The sequence below is a fragment of the Oenanthe melanoleuca genome, chromosome 1 (genome assembly GCF_029582105.1).
Source record: "Oenanthe melanoleuca isolate GR-GAL-2019-014 chromosome 1, OMel1.0, whole genome shotgun sequence".
NCBI classification, from domain to species: domain Eukaryota; kingdom Metazoa; phylum Chordata; class Aves; order Passeriformes; family Muscicapidae; genus Oenanthe; species Oenanthe melanoleuca.
The window spans coordinates 32,325,207-32,345,292 of record NC_079333.1 but is presented as its reverse complement, the minus strand read 5'-3'; the positions used below and the strand labels follow the sequence as shown (position 1 = coordinate 32,345,292).

Below are 20,086 nucleotides of genomic sequence, written 5' to 3'. Positions count from 1 at the left end.
TGAAAAAGCAAGCCAATTCTGTTGGTAGTAATGCATGTTCTTCCATTTTATGCTTATTCAGAAGTCTGTGTGTGTTAAGTCTACTAACAATACCCTGATGAATAAATCTCAGGTATTATCTTGCTTTTGAGTCCTTGGAGAACTGACTAGACTGTCTCTCAAGTCAGAGGGGAGAAAGACTCATCCAAGCCTGAAGCATCAGAATGAATGAATGAGTTACATGCTCAGAGGTGTAAGAAGTCGACTGATTTTGGAGAGAAAGAAGAAAAAACATGAAGCTCTGCTGCCCACTGAAATATGGTCTCTGTCAGAATCTAGAACCAAAACTATGATCCCAATGTTTATGCTGAACAAGTGGCTGTGAAACACACTGATCACATTAACCCTGCTGGACATTCCTCTCTGAGCAGATGGCCACACATGGGGCATCAAACTGGCACATATTCCCCCATTTCATTTCAATTGTATGTATATTCTGCACTATGTATATCTGCACAGATAGAGTCCTTCATGTCTATGGGCCTTTCTACTATGTCACCTGCACTTAACATTCAGACTTACTCTTCTATTAGTAGTTGCACTGTCAAATTTGAAATGAACTTCCTTTTACAAGCAATGAATTATAGAGATCATTTCATTAGATACTCCCTAGGCAGACACAATGAACATATGAATTTGTTGAAGCATTTCTTAGTATATAGAAGCTTAACTTTATTCCATTCAGAAAATTAATATTAAGACTCTTGAGTCTTGCTACAGGAGGTAGAAGTCTTCAAAGTCTGCCAGTATTAGTAGCTTCTATTATCTTCCATTTGTTTCATTATCAGAACAGCCTTACACTGTTCAGTTTCTCTGTTATTTTAAAGGACTTGCATTGAGGCTCCTCAATGGCCTCCCCTCCCTCTTTTGATGCAACCCAAGTAACCTTGCCAGGGGAAAACTGAACCAAACCAACCAATCCAACCCTCAATGGAGGCACAGCTGTCCTGTGACAATACACCTTTGGTATTAGATCCTGCCTGGACAGCAGCACAGGACAATCTGAACAAGGGGTGGAAAGGCTGATAGAAAATATGTAACTGGCAGGTTCTGCTCACACAGTGTCCCCAGCTCCTCACAGGCTTTAAAAGCAGGCATATAAAACATAAAACCAGCCCCACCAAATGACACATACAAGCAAATATAAGTGAGCAGAAAAGTCTGTATCATAGCTTGCTTCACACTACCAGCAAGGATATCTTTCCTGCTGTGGAAAAGGTTGCATTTAGGATTTCAAGTGAACTACAAATCAAGACTAATCTAATCTGAAGACAAAGGCTTCAGTTTGGTGGGTAGTAATACAAGAGTGTCAGGTACAAATGTGATAAGTCTTACCAAGAAAGTTTTTGAACTGTAGGGAAAACCTTGCTTACAGAGGGAGTACTCAATATACAGGTTAAAAATTGTTATAAGTATCTGCTTTTTTTCCTTCAGTACATTCTTCTACCATGAGTCCCATCTGCCCTGCTTCACTAGCAGACCCAATCATCATCCTGTCAGTTTATCTGCTATTAGCAGACAAAGTAGTAACCAATACTGGGAAGAAAAGGTATCAGCTCATTTCTCAGTGTAGTCCAATGCTGTATCTCTTACCAAGACCAATAAGCAAGGTCCCTTCCTTAAGCCCAGTTTTCTCACCTCATCAAGATGAAAACAGTCCTGCTTTTCTTACTGGCATTTCACAAGGTGGGCTGGGACCATTCTCCCCATCTTCATTCTTATGGCAGTTTGCTTTGTTAAAATGGATAAATAATGGCATTAATATTCTCCTAGAGAATAAAATTGATCCACTTCCTGAATAGTCACTGTATTTGGAAAATCATATGTGGTGCTAAGCAGTGTCCATTATGGGGAATTCATCCAGAAGACATGAGCTGATTTTTTTCTGCCACAATAGGCACATGAAGAACCTCCTTGCCTCTGTTAAGCACACTCTCAAAACAGTTTCATTTAACAAAAATATATTTTATGACAATTTTAAGTGTGCATTCTGATGTCACTTATTTTCACATTACAGTAGTAAGTCTGGTATCCCCAATGCCAATATTAACCTCTCTACAATACCTTAAATATATCCCACCTCATAAAAGAGCCTTTGTTCTGACAGTCAACAATGTAAGGAAAACTGCCTGGAAAAGTAACTGGAGAGGATAACTAGCCAGAGTCAAAATAACATTTACAATAGGCTTTCAACAGCTACACACTCCCAGCAGAACCAGACCCCTGAAGTTTTCTCTCTTTTTGCAATGCCACACCAATTAATGTATCAAAGGGGTTTGGCTCACAGCAATCCCCACCCACCACACAAACAACTCCACACCAGAATTTCCCCTATCATTAACCTCCTTCAGTTTACACAAGGAGCAAACAATCCCATGCACATCCCACAAGAGCACTGCTAGGAGGTTCTGCTAGGAAGGGCTGATCACCACATCAGGGAATCCTGTCCCAAAGGTGACCACAACAGCTTTCTGCTTTAGACAGGCTGGTGCCAGGGGCCAGCTACTCAAACCACAGAAGAGTCACCCAACCACACTCCACAACTCCACAGACAGATACATTTCTGCTCACATTATTGTCTCCAGAAAGGGCTCAAAGTTAAATCAGTTCTGAACTCTGCATCTGTAGAAGGGGTTAGGGTTATGTTGAAGCTACTGCCAGGACATTCAGTTATGTACATAGCCCATTCATTTGTTCAGTGGTGGAGAAGGGCATATCAGAGATTCCTGGGCAGGAATGATGACAACAAAACCAAAATAATTCAGTTAGTAATATGCTGAAAAAAAATTTCTAGCCTTGACAAGCTGTCACCTGACTCTTGTTTTATGCCTTTGCCCCATCTATAGGAACATTGCCATTGAGTGACCTGCTACAACTCCTAGTGTAAGGAAGAAGAGAGAGACATCTTCTTGCACTAGGAATAAAAGACCATACAATGTCTTTTGCTTTCCATGCATCACACCCTCTTGTCATCTGAGATTTCTTCATCACCCTTTTGCCAATGAGAACATCAATATCCTCTTTCCTTTGAGACAAACCTCAGCAGAGGTGAAAGAGGAAGCAGTCATGCTGTTCCCAAAGCAGTGCTGTACCTAAACTAATCATGCTGATCCAGACCAACACAAAAGGAGACACAAGATGGGGAAACATCTACTACAGCCCTCAACAAACCAAGAATTAAAGCAGATTACCTTAAGGAGGCTGCATGGGCCAGCCTAATCAGAGCAGTTTTATTAGATTAGCAATTCTAGGAACTGCTAGCAGGGAAGAGACTCTGTTGGAGAAGATGAAACTGAGGAATCTTGCAAATATGAATGCTCAGATTCTGGGAATATAGAAACCATGGATGAAATTGAAATGAAAGCCACGTTTGAGATACCAAGCCCTAGTTACTGAATAACCAGGTATACAATGGGATGGCTCACCGAAGCCAATCCACTCTTAACTAAACAATGCTTTTGGCCAGAGGGCAAGGCCAAAAGACACAAAAGACTGACCTGCACCCAAAGATTAGATCTTAGAGTTTAGAATGTCACATGCTATGCTAATGTAACATTTCCTATAGGCTGTATGTAAATGCTATAGAATTAGTATTTTGTATTAGATTGGTTCTTAGGGATTAGAATATTCATGATGGAAGTGGATTTATTGTGTTACAAACGGGAAGTCACTCTCTCCTCTCCTCTCCTCTTCTCTCCTCTTCTCTCTTTTCCTCTCCTCCTCTCTTCTCTTCTCTTCTCTCTTTCTCTTCCTATCTTTACTCCTTGCTCTTCTCCCTCTCCCTTTACCCCAATACCCTTTTATCCCATTACTCTTCTTCTCTTCTTCCTCTCTTCTCTCTTTTCTTTTCCTCTTCTCTTCCCCTCTTTACCTTCTTTACTCTCTCTCTATACCCTCCTTCTTCTCTCTTTCTCTCCCCCTTTTTATCTCTTTAATCTGCACGTGGCTGTGCCGGGCAGCTCCTTGCAGACTCCCTTATAATAAACTGCAACTGTAGCTTTTAGCATTTACAGAGCGTCTGAGTCTTGTCCCTCGCGTCCACCCTGATTCAAAGAGTCCAGGAGTCTCCCGCAAGACTCTATCAGGTGATTTGTAAAATTCCACTACGAAGTGGCTCAAAGAGGATTTTGTCATGTTACCAATTTGTCCACGCTCCAAGAACATGGCACAGATTACTAGAACACACTTCAAACCTCAGAATTTCTCCTGGAAAGGAAAAAATTTCACATTGAAAGACTTCCATTATATACACATATAAATAACACGTTGTCTGATGTTTGAACGACAACAGTTGATCCCAGCTCTTGGAATATTCCAGCTGTGCAAGGTTATAAAATCCAAACTACAATACTGCATCTCCTTGGCTAGAGATATAATTCAAGTAGGAGTTTAATATATAAGATATGAAAAGCATCTCCATGTGCCACAATTAAGCAGATAAATCTATTTAATATGTAAGCTTCTAGCTTCTCAGAAGTTATAATATTTAGAAACCAAAAGAGACATTTTATTGTAGCAGCAAATGTACTGATTACAGGCTGCTACGACCTGCAGTCTCTTGCATTTTCCACCACACCCTCTCAAACTAGAATTATAAATGGCAGAAGTAAAGCTAAAGGGACAAAAATACTCGCTGACAGTCCTTTCAAACCACTACTGAGAGGTTTTTTTAATTTCTGTTCCAAGAAGGGTTCCTTTCCCTAGATGCTGTTTTCAAACTCTCATCTATAATTACTTCCCTGAATGCTTTCAGACCTAGCATTGATCTAACATTTCAAGACTAAAAAACAGTGTTTTTCTACCTTCAGTAAATAAAATGCCTATTCTGTTACAGCAAAGTCAGTCTACTGCTTTTTTAAGAAGACAAGAGTGTGTGGTGAAAATATTTACTTAGGCTGCATTAAGATGGGGGCAGGAACTTGGAACAGTGCCTGTAATAATTTTACCTTCAGCAAAGCAAATGCTTTGAGAGGAAAAGTCTTTTTAACAAGGAGAAGCTACGGGTCTACACTTTATTGCTCTTAAAAGAAGCAAGTAGAGTAACTCAACGAAATGCTGACCACATGCTGATCAAAGAACCTCAGGGCTGCCCAAGCATACTCAGCAAAAGGAATGCTGCTCTTAGGGCAAGAGGCTGGCTGCCTTCTCCTTTGCATGATATAGGACATTTATCAAAAAAAAGAAAAATCAAAACATCTTTCTCAGTAGCTAAGAAGCATCAGAGATGCACCCTGGTTGGAATAATTTCAAAACATTTAAACTGGAAATACATTACTTCATGAGGAATATCACAACGAGAAGGAATCTTAGAGAAGATCCTGCCTTAACTAAGGCTGTAAAAAATTGGTTCTGTTATAGCACCTGGAGTTTTCAGCACCATTTTTCATTTGTCCACATATTAATTTGTGTACCTTGTAATAGATAATTTCCCTCACACTGGAAAAAGAAAACCAGTGCCTACCAAAATCCTCACTCTTGAGCAGGCAGCTATCTATATCAGCTGAAGAAACTATTTGACTGCTATTTATACCTGTGTAGATAGAAAGCTGTCTATCTGGGAAACACTACTTTCCATGCATGCATTTCTAGTCATGGCAGTTACCCTAATATAGTACCTACAGTAAAACCTCCCAGCACATAAAATACTCCAGAATAACAACACATTGCTCCATCTGTGACACAAAGAAATTAAGGAGCAATTTTCTGCTTTATTTATGGATTGCAAGGACTTTTCTTGGCAGTGAGGCATAGCACTGGTACTTCTTCTGAATTATAGCTCCAATATATTGCAGCTCCATAACTTCAGCATTCAGACATATTTGCTGACTGCAACCATATTTTGGTTTGTTGGGGGTGCTTGCACTCCTTTTGAGCCAAGTCCCTCACTTACTATGCATTAGTCCAGTCTGCAGTGGTTTTGACACTTTGGAATCCTCTTCTGAGGAAACCAAGGCAGATGTGTATCCAGGCAGATGCATCCAGGGTGCTCTTGGCCCCTTAGGGAATTGCAAAGGTCCAAAAAAATTTTTGCCAGGAATCAATCATTTGTGTGGCAAAGGTATTTCATCCAGAGACTATGGTAAAATCTAGTCCAGAGTAAAAAAATCTCCAAACTACATATACTGAGAAATATGGGGCCCTCAGCAGCAACTGTTTCAACCTACTCCTGAGTACACAGTACAGGAACTGTGGAGGTCTTCCCAGGACAAGCAGGGTGCTAGATCCCTTACCTGACTCTCTCTTCTTCAGTTCTTTTAAGCTCTGCATCCCGTTGCAGCACCTTCATTATTGCCTCTTGCTCCTCCTCTGTTAGGAAGCTTAGGTCAATCATCTTGTTTTGTGTGTAGGGCTGGAAAAGTGCCTGGGAAGATCCTGAATCCTGCTGAGGACAGTTGTCTTGCAGCCTGCTTTAAAGCTCTAGAAGTCTTTTTCAGCAGGCACTGACAAACCTGGACCAGGTTACAGTCAGTGGTTTAAAGGTTGCTTTCTTGCATGCTTCCCTAGATGAGAGACTTCTGGGCAAGTGCTGCATTCCTGCTTGTCATCATAATAATGCCTTCTCAGTTTGTCCTCTCAGCTCTGCTTCCTGGAGTAACAGTTCATTGACCCAGCATATCCAGTGTTTGAGAACAAACAACACATTCCCTAAAAAAGAGACAAGGAAGAACAAGTTGCAATATCAGGGATCAAGGAAGTAGATTATGTATGCATTTTTAATTAAAAGAAACAAGTTTTTCAGTATGATTAAATGACTTCATGAAGTTCAAATGGTCACTTCAAGTCAAACCTGCTTTACAGGCCTCTTGAACAAGGTGGCCATGAAAATATCTTCCTCCCCAATATGAAAACTCACACCCTAAAACATAGAAATTAGTGTCATACAATTGGTACACTGTATTATATATTTCAAATCACCTTTACAGTTAGCAGAATAATTTGAAGGAAAGGGGAGACAACCACCCCCCAATAAGTAAAGTGCATTTATCTCAACAATTTAAAGTAAAAGGGAAAAAAAAAAGAGGCAAAATCACTGTCCTAGAGACCATATGGAATAAATGTGAAATAATTTATACATAATTATATTGAGTATGTGTAATTACAAGTCATGTGGTAACATGAACCTCACTGCTTTATACAAGCCAAACTGCATTTACAAGTAGTAATTTGAAATACTGTTTTGTCTGTATTTCATTGGCCATGGTTTCAGGGGAATATCCACTTAGAGATAATTCCAGCTGTAAAAGACAGAAACCTCTCCTTCAAAAAAAGCCCTTAAAGGAATAGAGAGAGTGGCATGGCAAGGAGTTAGTTATGTCTGTGGTAAGGTATCTCAGTGCCTCAGGATCACAGAGATGTAGATATCAAAGCCTGAGAAAAAAGAAATAAATAGCTTGAGTTTAATGCTCAGAAGCAGGCTTAGTGCCAAACCTGGTGAGAGACAGAAGAGAAGCAGATGTTTTCACTGAACATGTCTCTGTACCAGGCAGGTCCATCACAGCCTTTCAGGGTTGTGGGTGTCTTCCTTTGGCCCTAGCAGACTGTCAGTGTGATGTGGCTGACAGGATGCTGACCTCCTATCAGTCTACTGAGCACTACAATCACGAAAGCAGTCACTGCATTCACTCCCCTGGCCACAAGAGTGCAACCAGGCCATTAAAACAAAATATGACACTGGCAGGACTCAAAGGGAAACTTCATTCTGAAAATAGCAGCATTTCTTTCAGATTTGGTAGGGAGCTGTAGCCACATTACTGATTATCCCCTCAACAACTACAATGCCCAACTACCTTCTGCTTTTTCTTTGGCTGCCATATTTTTCTGTATGATTCTCATTGTGATTTTGTTGCATGAGGTTGATACAACAGCATCTCAAGCAACCTGCCATCTGTAACTTCATTTTCATTTAGAAAATTATGGGTTTATAATTAGGCAAAAGTGGAAAGTGCTTACTATATAGGCCTACTGACAAATATAACAATCCTAGATTTGTTGAGTATCTACTACAGTACTGTTTCAGCTTAGGAGCTGGTATGGATCTTGGTTTCAACTGTCATGTGGAAACTTTCTACACCATCTGACACAGCAACCAGCATCCACACTGCTAATCCAAAGCCTTGGATGCTGGTTGAATGGCAAGTGCTCAGCCAACAGGCACAGAAGCTCATGTTGCAATTACAAACCCTGGACACCTGTGAACTGGAATAATCAAAGATTTTGCTTTGTTTCCTCCCCAAGATAAGTCAAGTCTGCAAGAAAGCTGTTGCAGGGAATAATATCTTACCACATCTTTGGTCTTTTTTGCTATATTGTCTTATTATATGAATTGAAAAATCTAAAGGAAATACTTCAACAGTATTTACAAAACCACCTGCAGACTTCACTGATGTCTCTCAGCACTCAAATCAATAAAATCAGTGGAAATAGAGCTTCAGGCCTCCCTGTTTGAACACCAGTTTGCAAGGGCACATCCAAACAGGCTCTGAGAGCTCATAGCAAGCAGCACTGCTACTAAACTTCCCAGATACCATCATTCTGTAGAGCAGTTTCATCAGCCAGGGTTGCACCCCCACTTTGTTTTCAATCAGAGGTGAGATACCAAGATACCACCCACCCTGGCAGGCTCTTCACCCACGATTCCACAGTGCTTCATAAACAAGAAAACCTTTCTGTGTGTGTGGTGCAGGGCCAATCTCATGAGATTGTCTGATACAAGTTACTGCAAGGCTGGCTTTCTGCTAAAGATTATCAGCACTGATTCCAAACACAGATGGTAAAAACTGCTAGTTACCTGTTATAAAACTTAAAGTTAATTTAAAAATAAAAAGTGAAGAAAAAAATTCAAAGTCTTCCCCCTGTTCAATTCACACTCTAACACCACCTCAACCTCAATTATTTTGATTTCTTTTGACATTTTCTTCCTCTTAAAAATGCCAATACGTGTCAGGAAGAACTGAGAGGTTTGAACAGTTTGGTGCCACTGCAAGTGGCAAGGGCTTTTTGTCAGGAAAGTTTTCAGACCTGAGTTTCAAATAAGACTGAAAGATCCTTATCAAACTGATTAAGTCATGGAAATTGATACCACATTGACTGACTTCCAATGTAGGGTTTTTATGTGCTATATACTAACATTTGTGAGTCATGGCATATTTGGCATGATTTTTTCCTTAAATATTAAATTCAGGTAAAACCACACAAAAAAAATCTTCCCTCTACTAAAGACTCCCATAATAAACAGGGATCTGAAATTATGTTTTATCCAACTCATGCATGAAAGCTTCTATGTTTTGGCAATAAAAGAAACAGAAAGGCAACTCAAAATGTAGTTTTGCTCACACACACTCTTAAGCTGCTCTTACTTTCCAAGTGGTTTAGGCCAGCACTCATCCAAAAATTTTATCTTGTAAAATTTCTCAGAACCTCTCAGGCAGCTGTTCACCTCAATTGCTTTAAGTCAGAATTCACATTTTTCTACAACAGGAACCATAAAAGAAAGACAACTTTGTCTACAAACTCATTAACCCTACACACACACTGCTTTCCCACAGATATAAAAGGGGAATATTAATTTGAATACTGTATTGCAAACACTATGGGATTTTACATTAAGAGGTAGTACAATAATAGCAATTCAGGTTCCCAACTTTTTACTCAGTGTATACCTATGGGATGCAATGAGGGAGGCAAGGAAAAGGTTGGAGTACTTTGCCATGGCTGACACTGTTTACCAACAGTCAGAAAACAAACAGCAAAACCCCAGAGTCAGCTGTTCCTTTCAAACCAACAAGATCTCCTTTTGCATGTAGAAACCTCAATGTTTTAAATTTACATTGCAAAACTACTTTTCAAGTGCTCCTTGTAGAGTAGACCTAAGCTGCTAAAGCTTTGATCCAGAGAATCTGTCTTGCAGCCTATGCCTTCTAACAAAAGGAAGAAGGTGACAGCCAATCCTACACTTCTGGCTGCTTTACACAGCTCTTTTTGCCAACTCCTTCAGCTGAACAACTTACCCTGCAGGCCTGGCTGATCAGTGACTGCTATCTGCACACATCTTCATCCCAGAAAGCATTCACTGGCAAGTAACCTACTGGCTCCTAAAAATAAGAGGGTTTGGATTTATGTGCTTGAAATCTAACTGTATTTCTCCACTGCTAGAACATACCAGCACTAGCAACTAGGATGAGTTTGAAGTCCACACATAAGGCAACAGGAAGCTGAGGAAGACAGATAAATGCAATTGTACACTACAACACTTTGCATGGGCAGAGGAACTCGTCCTCAAAAGTAACCAAGTTTGGCCTACACCCATTCTCAGGAAATAATAAACCTTTACTTTGAAGCAGGGAAGCCAAGAAGAATGCTAAGAGCAATAAAAGCCTTGGAGCCCTGGGAAGTGACATTAGGCAGTAACAGTACCTCTGACTGCAAGCCCTACAAGCTACAGCTTTGCAGCAACAACAAACAAATCAGTCTCCTGAATAAATTTCATTCTGCAGTGATATTTAAGCAATACAGTTACAGGTAACTCAGCACTAGCCTAGGCTTAGAAATAATTTTTTCTGTAAATACATGAGGCAAATCCCATGAAGGCAGGACAGCTAATTAAGCTAAATGCCAGTGTTGGCCCAAGCAGAAACGGTCATGAACATATTTGCTCAGAAGATCAGAGGATTATGGATTTCAGTTTGAGCAATAGAGAAAGAGCTATTAACTTTGAAGAAGGACTTAAGCCACAATTCACAGGAGTTTTAGAAGCTGTTGCCTGCAATGATCAGGACAAGAATTTAAAACAAGCACAAGAAGCCTTTTGTCATTTTTATTCCTGAAGGGGCAGAAAGGAAAAAGATCACCCAGTAAAATATGCATATCTGCAGCCAATCCATCTGCTCTTACAAAAGGTGCTATCTGAATATTTTCAAAATTATAACAGCAAGTATACACAGCATATCATATTTCCAACAGTCCTAGAGATTAATTTAGAGAGGAGTGTTTGCTTACATGTATGTTTAGTCAGTGAGAGGTAGGAATTTCTTATCTAGCTAGTTGTGAAAAGTGTTGGTAGAACATGGACTTTTGCAGAAGTGAGGGAGATCTATTTTAAGAGCAGTTCCAATGTTGCCTTATTAATAGAGCAATGCTTCATTTTATTACAATAATAGGCCTACTTGTTCTCCTGTGCAGTATTCCTTACAGCATGTGGCTCCAAACAGCCACAAAGAGGAATATATTAAAAGTTACACACAAGCTTTGCTCACACCTTACTCTAGCTCAACAGTATCAAAATAATCCTTACTGCTTTTAACCTGTAAAATAGTTGCAGTCTCAAGATACTTTCACTAAAAGCCTTATATAATGATGTTCAACCAGCTGAAAGAGGATGAAGTTCAGCTGGAGTAACACAAGCACTTCAGAAAAAATTCTCATTTTCTTCTGGAAGATCTGATTTGTTGGTCCACATGACTCTGCCTGTGGTTTAATTTTATTCTTATTTGGTAAGACATTAAGACTTACATCACTTTGAAGACTATAAAGGCAATTTACTCTGAAGAAGAGTTAATAACAAAGAGGATAAAAGTTAACAACTTAATATTGGAATAGAAAAGAATAATTTGCTTTGGTTGTGGCCTAATCCCCCTAATCACATATGGCAGCTTGCCATTTCTTTCACAGGGCTTGGATATTGGCAGCATTGCCTAAGAATGTCAAACTCTATACCTGTTATGGTGTAAAACCATTAGGCCAGAGGTATTAAGAGGATGTGGTCTTAGGAGAAGAGTCCCATCAATTAAAGAGAAGCTGCAGGAAAACACACCTAAACATTCCTCCTCCCTGTGACCACTGTCAGGCTAACTGTGGATGTCATGCCATTTATTTCACATTGCAGTAAGTACAAATCTACTAAAAATATATAATTTGAAGAATCTTCAAAATTACAGAAATTCCACCAAGTTATTGATACTGACATCAGCATATTTTCCAATCTAGTTATATTTCCTTGCACATTGTACCCTTTGTACTTGGCTGGTTTAATCTCAGTGGGCACATTGCTTGAATTAGTAATAGTTCATTTGAAAGAACTTCATTCTTCTAGTTAATTCTTTTCATCAAGAATTACAAAACAAATAGTATTGTCTCAGCATAATGGACTTGAAATATAATAATGAAGGTGACTCAGTCCTGTAGATCTCTGAAGGCAGAGCACTGTCAGTTGTGTAACAATTATTCTCATCTCCATTTAGACAGCAGAAGTGTGAGGCTCACAGGACTCAAGCTCCCATTGCCACTTTCTCATTCTTCATGTCAACATTGGCATTAAACTCAGACAGGGTCCAGTCTGACGGACTGTTTTTATATCTTGTTTGAAAATAGATTTAAGCAAAATACCAAAACCTTTAGAGAGGTCAGAAACAAACCAACTACTTGGTGGGAAGCACCTCCTGACCCTACATATCTGATACATTGTATTTAATAGCTAGCTGTTTCTGAATGTTTTCCAAACATAAATGCAAGACAGATTCAAATTCTAGCAGAGAAGTCACACAAGAATAAGAAAAAACATTGCCCTGCCTCTCCCTTCCAAAAAAGATCCCAGCAACAAGCAACCCTGAAACTCATAATGCAACTAACTGACTAATTTCTTAAGAAGGTTTTGTTAAGAAGCCATGACCTTCTTCTCATTTTACAGGAAAGAAGTTCTTTCCCTCTTCTTCTGGAGACTTGCCATCTTAAACAGACGGATTCAGCATGGAAGATAACAATGACAATGGAACAACAGGACCTCCATTCCCTTCTCATAAACTTTTATTGCAGAATGGAGAACACACCTATTTCTCCCACCTGTATTGTCCCACAGAGGACATTAATCTATAACTAGGAACTGCCAAATCCCTTTCCTTTTCTTCCGTGGCCTCATTCTTAAAAAAAAATTCCAGTTTGGACTTTAGCATTATCTGGATTAGGCGAATGAACACTGCACTGATGCAAGACAAATAAAAACATTTATTATGTACTAGGAATTACTAAAACAAAACAAAACAAAACAAAACAAAACAAAACAAAACAAAACAAAAAGGCCAAAGTAGAGGCCTTGACAAGTTTAGATACTGGAGACTTTAGGGGAACTATCCGACCTCTACCCTCCTTCCTTACCCTCCAGCAAGCACTGGCTACATTTTAGTTAGGATTCTATTTTATTGTAGGAATTGTACTATTGGAGAATGGAAGTGTGCAAAACAGTGTGACTAATTAACAAGTATTTCCTATCAGTGGCTACTGGGAAGTGACACACTTCCTGCACTTTGTTAAGATATTCTTTCTTATGTGAAAACGAACTGAGCTGCAGTTTCCAGTGACTCTTTGCTAGTGCAGACAGTCCAACAAAAGGGCTTATTAGGGGGCTAGCAGCACTGATGAGAAGAAATCTATGTTACAAAGAGCAGACAAGGATTTGGATTCAAATACTTAACAGTAATGCTAAATTGAGGTGACAATAAGACAGTTTGTAGAGCTAAATACCAAGTGGAAGACTGGAGCATACAGTTTCTGAAGAAATAATTTCCAAGTTTTATTTCAAAGTCCATGGACATGACTTCTCAGATGATTTTAGTCTCATTATGGAAATCCATTAGTTAGTATCTGTTGCATCCCTGTGCCTTTGACAATCCCACTGTTACTGCTCATTTGAGTTGAGGTGATGAGCTAGTTGAGCAAGGACAGCCAGCCACTGTTACTGACAGACTGATTTCCTCCCACTACTTTTGTAAAACTGGGAACCTGTGGGTTAACAGGTCACCCCTTCCATGTATCACTTTGATCTACTCTAAAGCACTGTCAACATCCAACTGCACATGTCACTGTGTCTGCAGGAGGGTGTACAACACAGTTTTGTGGTACATATTAAGCATAAAATTTCCTAGTCAAGACAGCAACATTTTACATTACCTTTGCTTTCACTGGCAGAGGCCACTGATCTCAACTTCCCCAGAGCACCTTTGCCTGCAGCTCAAAAGAAATTTGGGACCACACAGAACATTGCAAAAGGCACTCCATCATTCTCAATTAACTGCATAAGTAAGTACCTGTGGGAATCAAAAGAATCTGTAACTCACCTGAACCACTCTAATTTGTCACTGCACCTCCTGCTTTGCAGCTACCAGCCTTGTTCTTACAACTACAGCCCTATTTAACTGATTACTACTGTGGACAAAGAGCCAGCAAGCAGTACAAGCCCTTTGTCTATCCTTTCTCACAGCATGACTGATTAACCACTCACTTAGACACTCACTCCTGCAAGTTCTAAAGATTAAAATTACCTACCTAATAAATTATGTAATCTCGAGGATACTAAGAAAGTTGGCATCAATTAATCAGGTCCTTGCTACTGTAACTAAAGCACACACCTACTTGAAAACAGGGCCTCACATAATTGCCAGCACAAATCAGGTGCTAGAGGAAAGAAAATATGAGTCCTACAGTCACAGAAACAATCGAGCTGCAAAAAAAGCACTACATCAAAGTTCCCAGGTAAGTTAAAAATCAAAATGGTTTAAAAAGTTAGCATTCAAAATGGTTAAAAAAAGGTAGCATGCAGTCTGCCCATAAACCAGTCAGAATCAGGTCTCTTCTCAGTCACCAAATTAACTTAAACTCTGCAATGAAGTTTTTATTTCAGGGTTATTGTTTACTTGTTTTGTTGTTGTTGTCCTTTTTTTTTTCATAGACACATTTTTAAAAGCTCACAATAGCTCCCCATTGAGAGGAAAATAACTTGTCCTCCTAAGCATAATGTTTTAACAGATAACCCCATAACATGAAAATTTTGTCTGCTATTGGGATCATTCTGGCTGAGCTGAAACCAATCAGCAGCAATGTTAGTCTTCTTTAATACTGATATTAAATTGCAAGAATAACAGGAAGTCTATCAGCCATGAAAACTTCACTCATGAGATTGTTTGCACTGAGGGCTGGGCTGTATAATGCAAAATTGTCTTCTCCCTGACTGGTACCAGTTTCCCTGAACACTTATGCCAGATGCAAGCAGAGAACTCTTACACTGAAAAACGAGGTGTGCTATGGTGCAAGGAAGATAAAAGGCCATGGCAAGAGCTAAACCAAACTGCTACTCATGAGAAGCATGAAGCAGGGAAGTTTCTGGAGCAGCCTTCAGTTACACTCGATGAGGTGAGGTGCCAATTCGCACTGCCTGAGAAGGATTGGCCCTACAGATAGCACAGGAATAGGAAAGAAGGAGCAAAAGACTGTGACAGGAATTGTTTCTCATACACAGCTAAATCAGGAGTTTAGAGTTTGTGAGGCTGGGCTTTAGAGTATCAGGCCTGGCCCTGAACAGGTATTTAGTCTTGCAGGAGTGGCTCATTCTTTAAGAACATAGCTATGCAAGGTGTTAGCTCACTTGCCCAATAACTACAGATACAGAAAGCAGCCAAATCCAGAGCCCCCATGACCACTTAATCCAAGAAGATTCAAATGCACATCCCCTTCTTCACCAAAATACATGATAATCTCTGAAGGGTTTGCTTGGTTCTCTCTTGATCCCTCCTAGGCCTGAACTAACTACCAAGGAGAAAACCTCACATAATCATTATTAAGGTGATGTCACAACCTTGCAGGCAGAAACAGGAAGGGAGGTACATCTTTTCTCAGTCAGGCCACTATAAAAAAAAATAAATAAAAAAAAAAAAATATCAAGGTCTCTCCTAACTTCCCTCCTCATTCCTGGCTGTAGAGGAGTCTAGTTCTAATAGAGCAGAGGGAACAGGACAGTAACCTGAGGGTATTCATTTTTAATCCAAGCCTCTTAACCTCCAGAGAAGTAATGTAATCACTATGAAGCAAGGTAAAATTAATGACATTTACACTAACATAAGCTATCCCAGGATTAAAAAACAAGTTATATGGGCAGGACCAGAATAGAAGGTTAAGGGCTTGCTAATTCTGCTTGTTTGACAGAGTTTTGCCTAGGACTTAGATACATACCTTTTGCTTACAGTGCTTCAAGTGCAATTACAGAGAGCTTTTGGACCTCACCCTTAGTTTTTCATAACAGAAACTCTATTTTTAAATTCTATTTTTAAATCACATTAGCTATTTAAATTCATTAGAGAAGAAAAGCATGATGACAGATCTTAACATCTCCAAGCTAATGGTGTAGAAACCATTTCTAAAACCCAGGGGTTCTTGGATACACTGATCTAGTTCTGGAGCTCCAGCCATACAGCTGAGATCACAAAGTCTGATTGTAGTCCCTCCAGCCTGTACAGAGCTAAATCTGTCAGTTTATCAGTCAGCCAGAATCAGACATTGAGCAGGTGATTTTATACAGAAGTTACCAATATTGTTTAAGGCTTTTGTAGAACAAAAACATTTTGCAGTGCATCTAGCATATTGTTGCGCTAATAACTCCACAGGTAAGCATCCCCTTTCTTCTTGCCTTTCTTTTTGTTTATACTCAGACTTATTTAGAGAGAGATGAAATGCAAAATTTCCCTGACTGGGACAGAGAAAAAGAAAAAATTACTTTTAGAAGATTTATACTGCAGAGAAAAAGGAACATACCAAGATGTAAGGGGGAAAAAGTGGATCATAGAATGGTTTGGTTTGGAAGAGAGCTTAAAGACCATCTAGATCCAACCCCCCTGCCATGGATAGGAACACCTTCCACTAGTCCAGGTTACTCAGGGCCACATCCAGTCTGGCCTAGAACACTTTCAGGGATGGGGAGACCTCTGCCTCTCTGGGCAACAAATTGTTAAGTTACTCATTAATTTGATGTCTAGGCACAGGATGCTGAGTGAGTTTCAGGTCAAAAATAGTCTGGCATTATTATCCAGAAAAGGATCTATAAAATAAAAAAGGGGAAGAGGTGATCTTTTCATCCTCTTCACACGTACATTATATCTCTTCCCTTTGCCCCTCTTGATGCAATTAAGCAGCATCAAATTATATAGAAAGGAAACCTTATAACATGAAGTAAATCTAACATAGCCGGTTGCTTTACCCTGATGAATTGGAATGACTCCCTACCACAAGGATGAATCATGAATAAATCTGCTGAAATCAGCTGTCACTCTCAAGTTATGCCCAAATAAGTTAAAAAACTGGAGACTGCCAAAACAGCAAATGCTACATCACTGGTTTGATACACACATTTTGGCATAAGTGTTTTGGAATCGGAGCTCAAACTATGGAGCCTCCTTAAATTGACTTCTGATGAATCTAAATAAGCTGTTTTTAAGTGCAACAAGTGATGGACTTCAAGCACCAGAAGGGTACCCACTACTTTTAGCAGCTATCCATTAGTCAACCATCCCAGGTGAAGAGCACTTTCTGTGCAGAGAAAAAAAAAATTCTTTACTGTGGTTTAAAACAAGTCACTCTTGACTAGAGTGACTAGACTAGCCTTTTAATTAAATAAAAAGAAAATTAAACATTTTTTCCCCACTGAGAGACTACAAATTATCTTTATATTTCCTCGTAAATAATGTTTTCTTATTAGAATTTTGATTTAAGTCTGCTACATCCTTTTCTGTCATGAACATAGGAAACAATACAGAGCAGAAAGTAAGTGATTTCTTTAACTTCATCCAACAGCTTTTCTGGTTAAGCCTCTTTTCCAGATGCAACTATTAAAGATTTTCTCCGAGTACTAAACTGAAACAGTATTTTCACTTGGGAATCTGGCAAGCCTCTCCTAACAGGAGTTTACTCCAGAGAATACCTGCACATGGTCTCTATCCAGCAGAAACAGAGTACTCATTGAGTGCTATCCAGTGTTCTAAAGCACTGGCTCTTAAGGGAAATGACAAATTCACTTTTCTGTGATTTTTTTTCCATTTTTGGGGGCAAAGGAGTGTTGTTTACTCTGGCCTTTGTCAGAACTGGAAAACAAGAACACAAAGACCTATTTCACTGAATTTTAAAAGTCTGACAGTGAAACTGATAATACATTATTTTGGGATGCAAGAAATGCTGGAACAAAATTTAACAAGAGACAGGTCCAATGACAGCTTCAAGAAATTAAAAAACGTGCCTTACAACCAAAGCAGAGAATGGCTGCACACATAAAGTAGAAGCAGACTAAGATGCTTATTATTTCCTTGCCTTAGACCTAGACATAAACACACTAAGATATGGTAATTGGTAGCAGTGTACAGGCATTTTGTAACACAGCAACAGTGTATTTTAAACAGTGTATTTTAATAGTATTTTATAACTTAGTATACATGAATAACACACAACTGCAAATGAACAGAGACTTGCAGTACACTTGCCCAAATAGGGCACAGGAAAGCACATGCAAATAATACAAAGATATGTAAAATCTGCAAGATAAAAACAAAGTATGTGGAGTGGTCAGGAAAGATGTCAGATGAAATTAAATAATATTGCACAACGAAAAGGAGATGTGTCTGATGGAACCAGAATAATCCTGCAAAACATTTATAAAAGATGCCTGGCAATACTGTGGTAAGCTTATTCCCTCAAATAATATGAACTACATCATCTGAGATCAGCCCTTTTTCTTCCAGAGAGGAAGCAAGGTGAACAATACATTAACAATTAGAAAAAAAGGATGATCATTTTCAAAAATCACAAAAAACTCGTTTTGATTCCAGCTTCTCTTGCCAAGGAGCTCTCAAGCACTTTACTGTGACTCCTGCAACTCAAATAAACCATCAAGCAGCACAGTAATCAATGCTAAGTATAGAGTACCAGCTCCGGGGTATTGTATATATACTCCAGGTTTATTACCACTTATATATGTGCTTGTTAAGAACTGTTTGGGAAAGAGATAATAATGACCAATGGTAATTAATAACTAATGACTGGAAAGCTGCATTGTTGCTGTATACAACTTTAATATGAAATCTTTGATTCATTAGTCTTTTAAACAATCCATCACCGAGAGCTTCAGTCTGTGTGTAAACATGCACATGTTTTGGTGCAATGCTTTGATCAGTTCTTTCAGCTAATAAAATCAAGTTTCTTCTCACAACTTTCCATTAGCATATGTTGTGAATGAGTGTGGGGGACACACATCACCACATGTTCTAAGTCCCTTCCCTTTACACTTTGTCAAGAAGTTCAAAAATACTTGTCACTTGACAATTCTGTCTCCAGATTTAAGTGACCTTCATCCTAGCAATCTTCTAAGCAGATTCTTCTGCTCACACAGGAAAGACACAACTGGCTGCGTTAGACTTTCGGGCCAGGTCCAATCCTGCAAGTCATTGCAGAGACAGCGTGGATGATGCGACTAATTCACTGTTTTGAGAATAAAAGTGTTTACTATTTACGCAAAGGTCATTAACATCTCTCAGCTGAGATCTAAGCATCTTATTCTAAAACAGAGAGTCCTGCCATTCCAGCAGACTCCAGGAGCTCTGTGCAGGGCAGTTCTGACAGCTCTCACCGCGGGCAGAGGCAGAGGCAGCAGCAGCAGCAGCGATGTCCCGACGCTCGGCTCCCCGGGCACGGCGCTCCCGGGAGCGGTTCTGAGGAGAGGCGCTGACAAGCGCCGCTTCCCCGCGGAGCAGCAACCGGGGCCGGGCCGGCGAGACACCTGGGAGCGCTGAGCCTCCTCAGGCGAATGGGCCAAGCCCTGGGAGCAGCCCGGCTGGCGAAGGGGAGCAGCCGGGGCTCCTCAGCGGGCAGCCGGGGCTCCTCAGCGGGCAGCGGGCTCGCTCTCACGCCGCCCCAGCACTGCGGGCGCGGGGGCTGCTACGCCCCTTTTTGACTCCGAGTCACTGCACTAACAAGACCCCCTCCTTCCCACCCCCAGAGCCCTTTCCAGGCCAGCCTCACCTCTCCTTCCGTCCCCTCCGCGGCTCCCCCGTCCTTCCCTCCGGCCAGAGGCAGCGCCGGCTCCGCTGTCCCGCGCCCCCGCCCCGCTCGTCTGAGGGCAGGCAGGGAGGCGCGGCGCGGGCCGAGGCCGAGCCCGTCCCGCCGCCCCGGGCCAATGCCGGCGCCCGGCCCTGCGAGCGGGGCGGCTCCCCCGCCCGGCCCGGCCTCCTGCCCGTGTCACCTGCGG

The 20,086-nt window shown here is 40.4% G+C and overlaps 1 protein-coding gene across 10 annotated transcripts in view; it reads right to left on the bottom strand.

The window, feature by feature from the left end:
* Positions 1 to 20,086, bottom strand: part of SYTL2 (synaptotagmin like 2) — a 59,949-nt gene that overhangs the window by 35,871 nt on the left and 3,992 nt on the right. For 5 of the 10 annotated variants that reach the window (XM_056495654.1, XM_056496352.1, XM_056496441.1 and 2 more), the window contains exons 1-2: positions 19,861 to 19,963; positions 6,270 to 6,684 (exon numbers count right to left, since the gene is read on the bottom strand). In XM_056495654.1, the coding sequence (XP_056351629.1) occupies positions 6,270 to 6,370 (101 nt within the window). In that variant the 5' untranslated portion in view covers positions 6,371 to 6,684; positions 19,861 to 19,963. Of the gene's footprint in view, positions 1 to 6,269; positions 6,685 to 10,046; positions 10,121 to 13,977; positions 14,115 to 19,860; positions 19,964 to 20,086 lie in introns of those variants that run through there. The other 5 variants (XM_056495735.1, XM_056495988.1, XM_056495907.1 and 2 more) reach the window with 4 other exon arrangements.